We start from the raw sequence: 12328 nt of genomic DNA, 5'->3' as shown, positions 1-12328 counted from the left end.
CAGGGAGCCTGATGCAGGGCTCGATCCCAGGACCCTGGGATCATGACCTGAGCCGAAGGCAGACGCTTAATAACTGAGCCATCCAGGTGCCCCAGGAGGCTTTACTTCTGCCAAGGAATCCAGTCCTCAGGACCTACTGCTTATTCAGTAAATGTTTGTTGAGAAAGGGTGACTGCTTTAACTTTGGGGATTTGAGAGTGACAATAAGTCTTATTTCTTCCCCTGCCTCTCAGTCGAATCCGTTGAAAGATAAATTCAGGATAGGGATCACAGTACCAGCTCTCCATTTGTGGTGAAGTTAAATCGGAAACTGGCTTGGCCCGTTTCCTATTACTCTTCCCATCACCTCTTCACCTCACTAACAACTTCTCCCCAGACTGCTGGGCTCTGTCCACGGGGAGTTTGGAGGACGTGGTGGGTAAGGTTGCTGCAGGCTGCAGACGGGTAGATCTGGACTAGAGATGCCACCCCTATGGGGACGGTTCATAAATTAAGCTCCTGACTGATGAATGTGGCCCAGTGGGTGTCAGACCTCCCACCACCTCATCGAGTCACCAAGTAAAGAGAGGGTGAACACAAGCGTCCCCCACACCCACTCATTTTCCCTCCTGAGAGTGACAGCCTCTGTCCGCTGTGGAGGAGCTCCCCCACCGCCGCAGACCTCCCAGGGGCACACACTCGGGTGTTGTGCTCACGGGGCCTTCCCTGCCGAGTGTCAGGCGTGGTCCTTCAGCCACAGGGCAGGTGCTGCCTCCATTTTACAGATGGCAAAGCTGAGGCTCAGACCGCGTGCCCAGGCTTACACTGGCAGCAGATGGTCGAGGGGAGATGCAGACCTGGGTCTCCTACTCCTTGGAGCCGAGCTGCTTCCTCTGCTGTGTGGCCTGTTGTCCCTACTGTGTGGCATCCAGCAGGGGGCATGGGCACCCGGCCGAGGTGGCCTTGTTGTTCCTGTGTCCAGCCTTTGTGAATTCCCACAGTGGGAGCAGTGTCCCCTGACAAATACCATGTTCCTTTCTTCATGACACCTCTGGGGATGGTGCTGTGTGGGCTGCTGGAGAGAGGTACATTGTGTCTTCTGAGGGCAGGAGCTGTGGGCTTGTGCTGCATGCTGACCTGGCAACAGCTCCCACTCTCCTGAGTCTCCCTGAGTCTGAGCCTGAACTAATGGCATGGGCCTGAGCCCACGCTTCCTATGCCGCCGTGTGTCCAGTGTGTGTCCATCTGTCTGCAGGCAAGAATGTCAGGGAGGGACCATGGGCACTTGGGGAGTTCCATGTCACAATGGCCTGCATCACATTTGGTTCAGTAGACGTGGTGCTGGGGAGGTTCCAGTTGTCCCAGGGTAGCTTGGACCTACTCACAGTTCTCCAGAGTCTGTGTGTGACCTGGTGGGTAAGAGCACCTCTCCGATCTGTATTTTACTCTGCCCGCAGTCTGCCACGGCGTTAGCTAACGTGGATTAGAGCTTGTCAGCCTGCCGCTGCATGGCCCTGTCCCCACTGTGTCATGTTGAGATGAGATCCAGCCTGACACGGGGTTCTAAGCAGCTTTGGTGTCGACGGCCTTCAGGTGCATCTCAAAGCCTTTTTGCAGCAGAGTGGCTGTCAGAAAGAGTAACAGCCTGTCATGTCAGAATTCCTTATGTCTGAAGAAACCAGCTCGTGTGTCCTGTGGGATCAGTGCCGAAATGTGGCCTGCTCTGACTGATGCCGGGTGGGGCGTGCTTTTAAATCAAGGTCACTCTGATGTAGTAGTGGATCTTTGGAGCCTGGCTGTCTGGGCCCCATGTCCCCCAGAGCTTCACCATCCCAGGAGAAGAATGAGACTGTGGTAGACCACAGAATCCCAGAGAGTTGAGCCACAGACATCATAGAATCCTCTGATGTCAGTGCTGGAGGGGCCCTGAAGTTGTCTGCTCCAACCCTCCTCATTTGCCAGAAGGAGCCGTCAGCCAGAGAGGAGAGGTGACCTGTCCAGGGCCATGCAGCGCATGATGGGAAGACAGGCAGTCAGGCGTGCCAATCCTGGCCTGGCACTCCTGCCACGAGGCCTGAGCCGGTACTTTCGTACTCAGCCCATCTCTGCTCATTGCCTAATTATTCCTGTGGATGGAGGAAAAGCGGCATGGAAATCCCAAAGCTCATCGTATCTGTGGTTGTAGTTTTCTTCCTAATGGCTTCTGGTTCATGTTCATTCGTAGCCCCTGACTGGGCAGCGAGGGGAGGCTTTGAGCTGTGCTTTCGTGTCGCTATTCTGATTCCGGAATTCCCGGGGAACTCATCGTTACTAGCCCTAAATTATTCCCTGCTTTGCCCTTCTCCAACCATGTCGTGTTTGCTTAGTCAGTCCCACGTTTATTGAGGGACTGCTGGGCTGTGTCCTATTTTCTGCCATTGAGATTATAAGCTCTTTGGAGGGCAGGGCCTCTGCCTCCTGTTCTTTCTGTGTCCCCAGGGCCTGGGGCAGTCTTGCCCTTTTGCAGGCTGGGTCAGTGTTTGCTGCCAGAGGTCAGCCTGAGGGGAGGGGCCTGGCACCCGGTGTAACCGCATCTGCTTTCTCTCCTGCCTGTGACTAGGGTGCGGCATGTGCAAGAGGATAATGCCACATTTCCAGAAGGCTGCGACCCAGCTGCGAGGCCACTTCGTAAGTGAGGCCCACGGGCCTGGCAGGGCTGGCCGGCTCACCTGGAGAGGCGGTGGGAGGAGGGGCTCGGGTGGGTTTGAAAATTGTGAGGACTTACCCTCCTGCTGCTGCCCCTTCTCCCTGCGCATGTGATCCAGACCTGTCCTTGGTGGACAGTGAGAACTCTGCAGGGTTGCTGGGACCAGGAGAATCTGGCACTTGTCTGACCAAGGCCAGTGATGCAATAGCCCCGAAACCAGCAAGAAGCACAGGTGGTATTGCTGGGTGACCAGGGGCCACCAGCAGACCATCAGGGCTCCAGAATAATTGGGGCTGGGGGCCAAAGTGGGCCGAGGCTTCTGGTGCTGGGTAGCCCAGTGGCAAAGGAAGGGGTATGGTGACCAGTGGTGGGCCCAAAGCACAAGCGGGTTCAGGGAGCAGTTTCCTGCCGGGCTTGCCAAGGCTGTGGCTCCTGTGGGGTGGGACGACAGTGGAAACGACAGCAGAAAGAGGTAGTCCAGGCACGGAGCTGGAGACCTGAGCTTGCAGGCGCTCTCTGAAGGAGGGTGTGCAGAGCATGTGGGGATGGGAGGCAGACAGGAGCCAGGGTTGTCTCGGGGATGCCCCCCTTTCAGGGACAGGAGGGAGAAGAGGAGCCACTGAGGAAATGGGCCTCAGGAAGGAAGAGCAACCAGGGTGGTGCAGGAAGGGCATGGGAGGCTGGGCATTCAGCCCTCACCAAGCTGAGGACCCCTTACAGATGGTCCTAGTCATCTCTGTGCAGCCCGCACCCGCCAGCCTTGTCTCTTCTCCGCCGTGTGTCTGTCCAGTTTTGCACTTACCCTGAGCTACAGAGATGTTGGGGCAGGGGGGCTGTTTTGTGTTTGTTTTCATTGGCAGCAACAGCAAATGAACTGCTGTCTCCTCTAGGGAGCATGGAAAAACCCAGGCACGTTTTATGAAAGGTCATGGGGAGGACAGCCGTCACGGTGGGGCTGGCCAGAGTCCTGTGAAGGGAGTTCTGAGGTCTTAAAACGGAATCGTGATATTTACAGATCAAATTAAGTTGGTGATTAGTTCAAAGTCAATTTAGAAAGTTGACATGGCAGCACCTGGGCATGGTGATAGCCCCGCCAGCAGAGCTGGCTGCAAGATTGGGTTGCAGAGAGCCAGTGCTTTCTCTTTTGACCTCATTCTGGGGCAACACCAAGGTCCTGCTTGTTTCTCACTAATGAATTTTTAGCAACTTGCCTAGAGATGTTTGGCCTTGGGGCACAGATACATCACTTGGGGGGAAGTTTCGCTTTGCATTTTGGGGCCTCAGTAGACAGCATATTTCACGATTATTTTGCCTGGAGAAAAGCTTTAATTACCCAGTGTTCTCCCTACCCACACTCGCTTACCCTTCGAAAACTCCTCAGCTCGACTTCCTAGCTCAGTGGTGTGGTGGAAGTCAAACAGCTCCAGCCCCAGTCAGATCACAAATGCCTGGCCAGCTCCGTTAGAGCAGGTGAGGTCTTGGGGCCAGTCTTGTGCAACATCTGGAAGATTCTCAGCCCACGGCTCATCTCCCTGCTGAACTCAGTATTCTTCCCAGCCCCTCCTGTGCTCCCATGGAGCTTGTCCTTGCCATGCATGGCCAGGTCTTCTCCTCTTTGCCTTTATTCCAGATCACGTTGTTCACCCATTGATACTAATTATGATATGATTTTCTCACTGTAGTGTGAGCTTCTTGAGCCCTGGGGCTCTGTTTGGTTCATGTCTGGTTCTTCAACACAAGCACAGGGCCAAGCTCATAGTGGTACCCTGTATGTGCTGATGAATGAATGAATGAGTGTGTGGCTTATCGCTCCTGGGGCTGTTTTATTTTAAGCTCTGCATTTACATAAAAAATGGTTTTTTGTTTTTTTTTTTAAGATTTTATTTATTTATTTGAGAGAGAGTGCATGTGAGTCGGGGGAAGACATAGGGAGAGAGAATCTCAAGCAGACTCCATGCTTGGTTCGACAACCCTGAGATCATGACTTGATCCAAAACCAAAAGTCGGATGCTCAACCAACTGAGCCACCCAAGTGTGCCTCCTTTTTAAAGGAATTCAGAGCATCAGTTATTAAGGACAGAGACAAAGTGGGATGGATGCTTGTGGGATGAGGGCTTTCCCCTTGACCTTGGGCTCATATGAGGCTCTTTCTCAAGATTAGCCCTGAAGATGACTTGTTTTAAGGGTACCTGCTTCCAAAAAAGGAAAAAAACGAAAAACAACAGTGCCTGCTTCCCCTGCCTGGGCCCACGTCAAGAAACATAAGAAGTGACCCTTCCAGTTCCCTAGACAACATTACAGAATACTCAGTGGGGTCGTCTGGGTGCCTGGAGAGCCTGGCGGGTCAAGCCCAGCTTTGGCCAGGTGTTGGTTACCTTGGCCTAAGGCATCTATGTTGTGTGAACTCAATTCATTTCTTTGCTTCTGTGTTTTCTTGTGTGGGGTAGGTTTTGTTCTGTTTCTTAGGAAAGCACCTTTGGAAAGTTCTCACCCTTTCCCTCTCCATACATGGGGAATGGTGTGTGGCCACATGCACATGACCCGCTGCAGGAGGCCTCTGGAGGCCAGGGCTCATGGTATAGCCACGGCTCCCCCAGAAAGAGGGCGACCAGAAGCATGATTCCTTTCTGTCCTCACCCACAGGGCAGAGATGGGCTGCTAGTCCCCAGAAATCAACCGCTACCCCCTCACCACTGCTGAAACCCAGCTAGACGAGCATGTCCCGTCTCTGCTTCGTCTCTGTCATCTTTTTTTTTTTTTTTTAAAGATTTCATTTATTCATTTGAGAGAGAGAGACAGCCAGCGAGAGAGGGAACACAAGCAGGGGGAGTGGGAGAGGAAGAAGCAGGCTCCCAGCAGAGGAGCCTGATGTGGGTCTCGATCCCAGAACTCCGGGACCACGCCCTGAGCCGAAGGCAGACGCTTAACGACTGAGCCACCCAGGCGCCCCTCGTCTCTGTCATCTTGAGCCCTTTTCGGCTAGCTGTGTCTGTGGCAAGGGTCAAAAACCTTCCTCCTCTACCGATGTCTTGGGAGATAGCCAACTTGATGATGTCTTTAAGATGGACGCCAGGCCAGGTCAGGGATGCTCAGCCTTTGCCATTTTCCAAGCTCAGATCTGCCTCTCTCTTCCTGTCATTAACGTCTGGTGACTCATCGGTGTCTGTCCCATGTACTGCTGTTAGTTGACATCCTCGTCAGCAGCCATTGCTGCTCCCTGTCTCAGAGCAGCCTTTGGAACCTGTCCCCGTCTGCCTCTGCTTCCCAGCTTTGCTAGGTACTGAGGTCCACAGAGTCTTTTGTTAACCTTGGCCATGATGGGCCATCTAGGTGTGAACACCATGACATGGGTCGGTCATGGTGACAGACTTGGGCAGATCAGACTCTGGTGCTGGCTCTTACTAACCAGCTAGGAGATCTCGGGCACATAGGCTTGGAGTCTCTGTTTCCCTGTCTGTAAAATGGTGGTGATGATGCAAACCCTGTCTACCTCACTAGGTTGTTGTGAAGAGCAAGTAGCTGGTGTGTGGAAATAGCCCTGTAACCTACAGACATTTCACAGACGCCCCTGATTGACCCCTCCACTGCTCTGGGCTTACTCTTCCTCCCACTCACTACACGAGGGTGCTCCCAAGGTTCCTCTTTTCAGCCTCTTTTCCTACTAGCACAGTGGAGCAAGGGCTTGGCACTGTGCTTTCCTTATTGTGATGGTCCTTCCTTCAGTGATTTTCTCTACGTCCATAGTTTCAACAAAATATAACTCCATGGAGCTTGAGTCCCTAAGTTCCAGTACCATGTATCAGACTCCCTGCTTGACATCTTGGTCTGCATTTTTCTCCCTATGTCCCAAATGCAGGGTGTCTAAAATGAAACGCAGTATCTTTCCACCCGGCAGGCTGCCAGCTTGCTTTCATGGCTTTTCCCAAGTACCCCAGGCTCCTTTGCCAACATGCCTTTTTGTCGGGGCCTCATCATGCATCTCTCTCCCTCACATCTTCCATCCTCTCTCTGCCCACCATCCTGGGTCAAGCCCTGGTTAGCCCACACAGGGTGATTGCTAGAGACTGCTGACTTCTCTCCCTGACCACCCATGACTTGCCCCTTACAGCCTGACCTGTTTATATTTTTTAAAAGGTGGGGGGAGGGGCGCCTGGGTGGCTCAGTTGGTTGAATGTCCAACTCTTGGTTTCAGCTCAGGTCATGATCCCAGGGTCCTGGGATTGAGCCCTGCTCAGCAGGGAGTCTGCTTGTGCCTCTCCTTCTGCCCCTTCCCCTGCTGGGCTCTCTCTCTCTCTCAAATAAAATAAATAAAATCTTAAAAAAAAGAAATGCAGCTGGAAAACCCTCCAGCACCCCCTGAATACAGTCCTGGTTTCTTAGACATCAAAGCCTTTTCCAGAGTGAGCTCCGTGAACCCGTCATCCTTCTCTTCCTGCCTCCTCCTGTGCCCTACAGTCCTGTTAAACCAGCATCTTCCCTGCTTCTTGGGCTGTGTCTTGGTTTGTCTCACTTCCGTGCCTGTGGAAGCCTTCCCCTCCCTTGCGCACCAGCTCTGTGAAGCTCCCGTGCTTGTTCCCGTTGGACTGCGAGGCAGAGCGGGTCACGCCAACCGAACCGCACCAGCACGTGTGGCTCCAGGTCAGACCCTGTGGCCTTAACTTTTGGGCTGAGGCCAGTTTTGCATCATTTGGCTCTCCAGACTCAAAAAAGAGTTTGTACATAGTTGTTCAAGAAATATTTATCTCGGGGCACCACGTGGCTCAGTCGGTTGGGCATCTGCCTTCAGCTCAGATCATGATCCCAGGGTCCTGGGATCGAGTCCTACATCAAGCTCCCTGCTTGGCGGCAACTCTGTTTCTCCCTCTGCCTGCTGCTCCCCCTGCTTGTGCTCTCTTGCTCTCTCTCTCATAAATAAATAAAATCTTTAAAACAATATTTGTCTAGTTAATAAATGCCCCCAAGAGGCACAAGAGTACCAAAAAAACTCAAAGCATTATAAGTTCATCATAAGCAAGGGTGGTTTGGAAAGGCCGCACAGGAAGGTGGGATTTGGTTTGCCTTAAAGGACTAAATCTTTGGTAGAAATTGAGAGATAGGGATAGTCCTAAGCAAAAGGACTAGAAGACACAAAGTAAGGGCCAGGGGACACAGCACGCATTCTGGAAATTTGGGCAGAATTGCGGAGCTTCATAGGAGTATTAATGAAAACAGCCAACTTACTTTTTTTATTAATTTATTTTTTAAATTTTAAATTCAGTTAATTAACGTATACTGTATTATTAGTTTCAGGGTAGAGTTTAATGATTCATCAGTCTTTTGTAACACCCAGTGCTCATTACATCCCGTGCCCTCCTTAATGCCCATCACCCAGTTACCCCATCCCCCATCTCCCTCCCCTCCAGCAACCCTCAGTCTGTTTCCTATGATTAAGAGTCTCTTAATGGTTTGTCTCCCTCTCTGATTTTATCTTGTTTTATTTTTCCCTCCCTTCCCTTATGCTCCTGTTTTGTTTCTTAAATTCCACATATCAGTGAGATCATATGATAATTGTCTTTCTCTGATTGACGTAGTTCTCTTAGCATAATACCTTCACCCATCTGTGTTGTTGCAAATGGCAAGATTTCATTTTTTTTTGATGGCTGAGTCATATTCCATTGTATCTGTACACACCACATCTTTATCCATTCGTCTGTCAGTGGACATCCGGGCTCTTTCCATAGTTTATCTATTGTGGGCATTAACAGCTAACATATTTTGAGAGTTGTAGATACTTTACTTTGAGTGTTGTAGATTCTTTACCTATACTCTATCACAGCAATGACAAGAGGTGGCTGCCGATGAGGAAACTAAGGCACACAGGCAACTGACTTGTTCAAGGAAATGCGTCTAGTGAGTGGGGAGGTAGGACCCAAACCCAGCATCCTGACGCCTGCGCCTGGGCTCCTCACCGCCGTGGTATATTGCCATCTGCAAGGTGCCTTAGACGGCAAGCAGCCCAACTTCCTCCCTGTGCAGTGGGTCTCAGACTGTCCCATTCTTGGGAGAATAAAATCTTAGACCCTAGCAGGTACACAATTAAGGGTTTTATAAGAAAGAAGAATTCAAAAATGAGGTAGGGACCGTATGGTCTTGGGGTGTGGTGTTAGATGTAGCCCATATTCTGTGGAATTGAAAGGTTTTGTGCAGGGAAGTGATGTAATGAAAGAGGAGGGTGTGGAAGAAGAATCTCATGGTGGATGTGCACTGACACTAGGGAGATCAATTAGAATTAAAAAAGAACTTTATAGTAGACAATTATTACTGGAACAGGCTGCTGAATCCGTCTGGGGAAATGAGCAGAATGGCCTTTAGAGGGTCCCAGGGCTTCTAGTAATTCTATTTCAGGCTTATTCTCCCTGTGTTCGTTGCAGCATCCCACAGATGAGCAGCTGGGGGGAGGTATCAGTGATTTAATAAGCATTTATTATGTGCCTACTGAATGCCAGGCATTGTGCTAGATACCTAAAACAGTTGGAAAGACATGTTTAGATACCTCTAGGGATGGCACTGCCAGAGACACGGGTGGCTTTCATCACCAGGAGGATTTGGTAGGAAATCAAGAACTTGGTGATGGTTGAGCACCTAGTTTTGTGCTGAGTCTTCTGATGTGGGTCATCTCATTCAGTTCTCTAGAGAGCCCTATGACTATTTTCATCACCCATGTCTCCCACACAAGGAGCCTCAGTGAGGGTGAGTGACTTGCCTAAGGCCACATGATTCCTTAGCGGACGCAGTCTTCTGAACCAAGTTCATTGTGCACTGAAACTACTGTTTTCCTTTTTCTCTCCCTATGTTTCCTTCTGTGTTGTTCAGCAAAATCAGCTTCCTGGGTTTCTTCTCTCTGCTTCTGTGACTGTTCCTGGCTTTTTGAACTTCCTTTCCCCTCCCCTCCATGCTGCCCTGCTTCATGGAACAGTCCTCCCGTGTCTGACCACTCTGTGTTCATTCTTTCGTAAGAACAGATTCAAGGTCCTTTCTCCGGACACCTGATGTTGCTCTAGAAAACAAGATTCCTGCTTCAGGGAAGGAGTGTTAGGGGACTCTGGGTCGCTCCTAGTATTTAGTAACACGGCTACTAAAATTCTCCTTTCCCACTTAGGGGTGTCGGATATGGGGGCCCCTACAACCAGGACAAGTGTAGACTTCGGAGATGGTCCAGTCGGGCTGTAGGTGATGGTTGTAAACAGGAGGTGAGAGGCAGGGGATCTAGCAGTCTGGAGGGAGGAGAGTCAGGCCGGTGGGTTGTCATGAGAGCATACTCTCTCCTTGGCCACATAGGAGCCCTGAGGTCTGAGAAAGTTGCACACAAAGCCGAGGTGGACAGACGGACATTGCGGAGGGGCCGAGTGGTGACTCGGTAACTTAGGGAGGAGTTCAACTGTAGTTGACATGGGCAGGGAGAAGACATAATGCATACTTGGGTGGCAGTAGCCCCACTCTAGGACCTGTTTAAACTTGGTAGCAAGGCCAGGTGTCTTCCTCAGCCCTCAGAACTTTGTTTCTGCTCTGGGATGGCTCCCCCTGCAGGGCAAGCGAAAGGAGCACCTCTGCAGAGGGCGGCACCTGGCCCAGACCCTGCATCTCCCAGAGCTCTGGGCTGTCGTTCCCAGTTGGGTTAGCTTGCCTTGCTCCCCTGCTGCCCGGGGCTGCACGTCAGGCTGTGAGGCTTTGTCCCCTTTATCTGTTTCTGGTGGGACAGATGGATGGGCCGTGTATGGGCAAGGCGGGGGTGTCTGCGGGGCCAAGTGTGGATAGGCCTGTTCTCTCTTTGCTCCTAGGTGTTGGCTGGGATGAACGTCTACCCCTCAGAATTTGAGAACATCAAGGAGGAGTATAATGTGCGAGGCTACCCCACCATCTGCTATTTCGAGTAAGTCCCCTGCTCCCCTTCTGATGCTCACTCCCCTCTGTGATGGTGTTTGCATCTCTGGCTGAGCCCAAGTTGTCTGTCTACGTTTCACAGGAAAGGACGGTTTCTGTTCCAGTATGACAACTATGGGTCCACAGCTGAGGACATTGTGGAATGGCTGAAGAAGTAAGTGGGACGGTTGCCTTGGGGGTGTGTGCCTAGAGGGAGGGCCTCAGCTAGACCCCGGGGTGGCCCCTGGTCTCAGGGCTGTGGCTGGGGTTGGGGAAGAGAACCCGGAAGGGAAAGGTCCCACTGTGCTGCCCAAACGGTGATTTCTGGGTTGCTTCTAGGTGAGGATGGGGTCTTTGTGGGTTTAGGATATGGGAATCGGGAGGATTTGGTGTGACGCTGGCCATGGTGACTGCATTTCAAATAGTTCTTTTCCCCTTCCTATGTCTCTGATGGATAGGGGTATTTCTCATCTAGGATGTCAGTTTTGAGAGAGACTCCCCTGCGGGTTTTTCTGAAAATTGGATTGTCAGTTGAACACTTATTTCAAATACAGCAGTGTATTAGGTGCTGTGAAGTTCCTAAGAAATAGTCTGGTACCTTCCATTTGCAGAGTGCTTTGCCATTCAGTGCACTCCCCACAGACTCTGCTTCACGGCAGCCTCGTGACCCCTGTTTGTAATGTGATTAGATCCTCGTAATTCAGACTACCCCTTACCTGGACCCCCACCATGCTCGGCGTGGGACTGGCATGACCTTGACTGGTGTGTTCGATGGGGAGTCTGTCTCCCCCTCCATGAAAACTGGGGACGGGCCGCCTCTCCCGGCAGCCTCCTCGGGCCATCCCAGCCGAGCACTTACCCTGCTTGCTTAGAGCTCTGCCCGTCAGCAGTCTGGCACTTTGCAGTCACTGCCAGTATATGGCTATTTGTGCATAATTCTTGGAATACTACCTGCTAACACTTTTTGGGCTCTACTTTGTGGCTGACCCTGTTCTAAAGACTTTATATGGATTCTCATGCAATCCTCAGAACAGCCCGGTAAGGAAGACGTTCTTCTCGGCCTTATTGAATGAATAAGGAGCTTGTCCCGGCTCGTGCAGTCGACAGGTAGCAGGGCCAGGCTTGCGTTGGGCAGCAGCTCCCCGGGGTGCTGGTCGGAGCCTCCTTCCCCTTCCCCAGGTGCCAGCACGGTGGATATTCATTGACACCGTTACCTGCAGGGCACAAAGTTAAAGAGTGAGTTCTCCAAAGATACGGAGGTTGAAAATATGTGTCTTCAGAATGGGAAGGAGGATGAATTTTGTACCGCCCCACCCCGCCTCCCCCACCAAACAAACAAACTGTCAGATTCCTAAGGTTGAAACTCTCAGTCTTCTGTTCTGTGGGTCCCTGGGAGATAAGACGCAACGGTAGCACCGCGTGTGCACGGCGTATTTTGTTTCTCGGAAACATGTTCATATCTCTGTCCCCATCAGGGAAGGTGGCTCCCCCATTCTCATGTATTCATTGTTTTAACCTGGGCCTTCACTCCCCCGTTTTCCTTTTTCATTTGATAATAAGCATGTCTTCTCCTCCAGCCAGACACATCTTACTCTGCTTCGGGAGAAGGTTTCAGCAAATAGCAATCTCATTTGTCGCCAGAGCATAAAATCTGTCTGCCTCCCTCCCCCTTCTCTAACCTTTTCTGGTTTCAAAATACACTCATATCTTTTTGGAAGGATAAAGTTTAGTTTTTTTTGTGGGTTTTTTTTTTTTTTTTTTAAG

The 12328-nt window shown here is 51.3% G+C and overlaps 1 protein-coding gene across 1 annotated transcript in view; it reads left to right on the top strand.

Moving 5' to 3' along the window:
• PDIA5 (protein disulfide isomerase family A member 5) overlaps positions 1 to 12328 on the top strand; it is a 67267-nt gene that overhangs the window by 35638 nt on the left and 19301 nt on the right. Inside the window, exons 7-10 of the mRNA XM_034651376.1 lie at positions 2118 to 2154; positions 2579 to 2646; positions 10483 to 10574; positions 10668 to 10739. Of these exons, the coding sequence (XP_034507267.1) occupies positions 2118 to 2154; positions 2579 to 2646; positions 10483 to 10574; positions 10668 to 10739 (269 nt within the window). The remainder of the gene's footprint in view (positions 1 to 2117; positions 2155 to 2578; positions 2647 to 10482; positions 10575 to 10667; positions 10740 to 12328) is intronic.

This window comes from Ailuropoda melanoleuca, unplaced genomic scaffold (assembly GCF_002007445.2).
Source record: "Ailuropoda melanoleuca isolate Jingjing unplaced genomic scaffold, ASM200744v2 unplaced-scaffold3780, whole genome shotgun sequence".
Lineage (NCBI taxonomy): Eukaryota > Metazoa > Chordata > Mammalia > Carnivora > Ursidae > Ailuropoda > Ailuropoda melanoleuca.
This window is presented reverse-complemented; position numbering and strand designations above follow the sequence as displayed.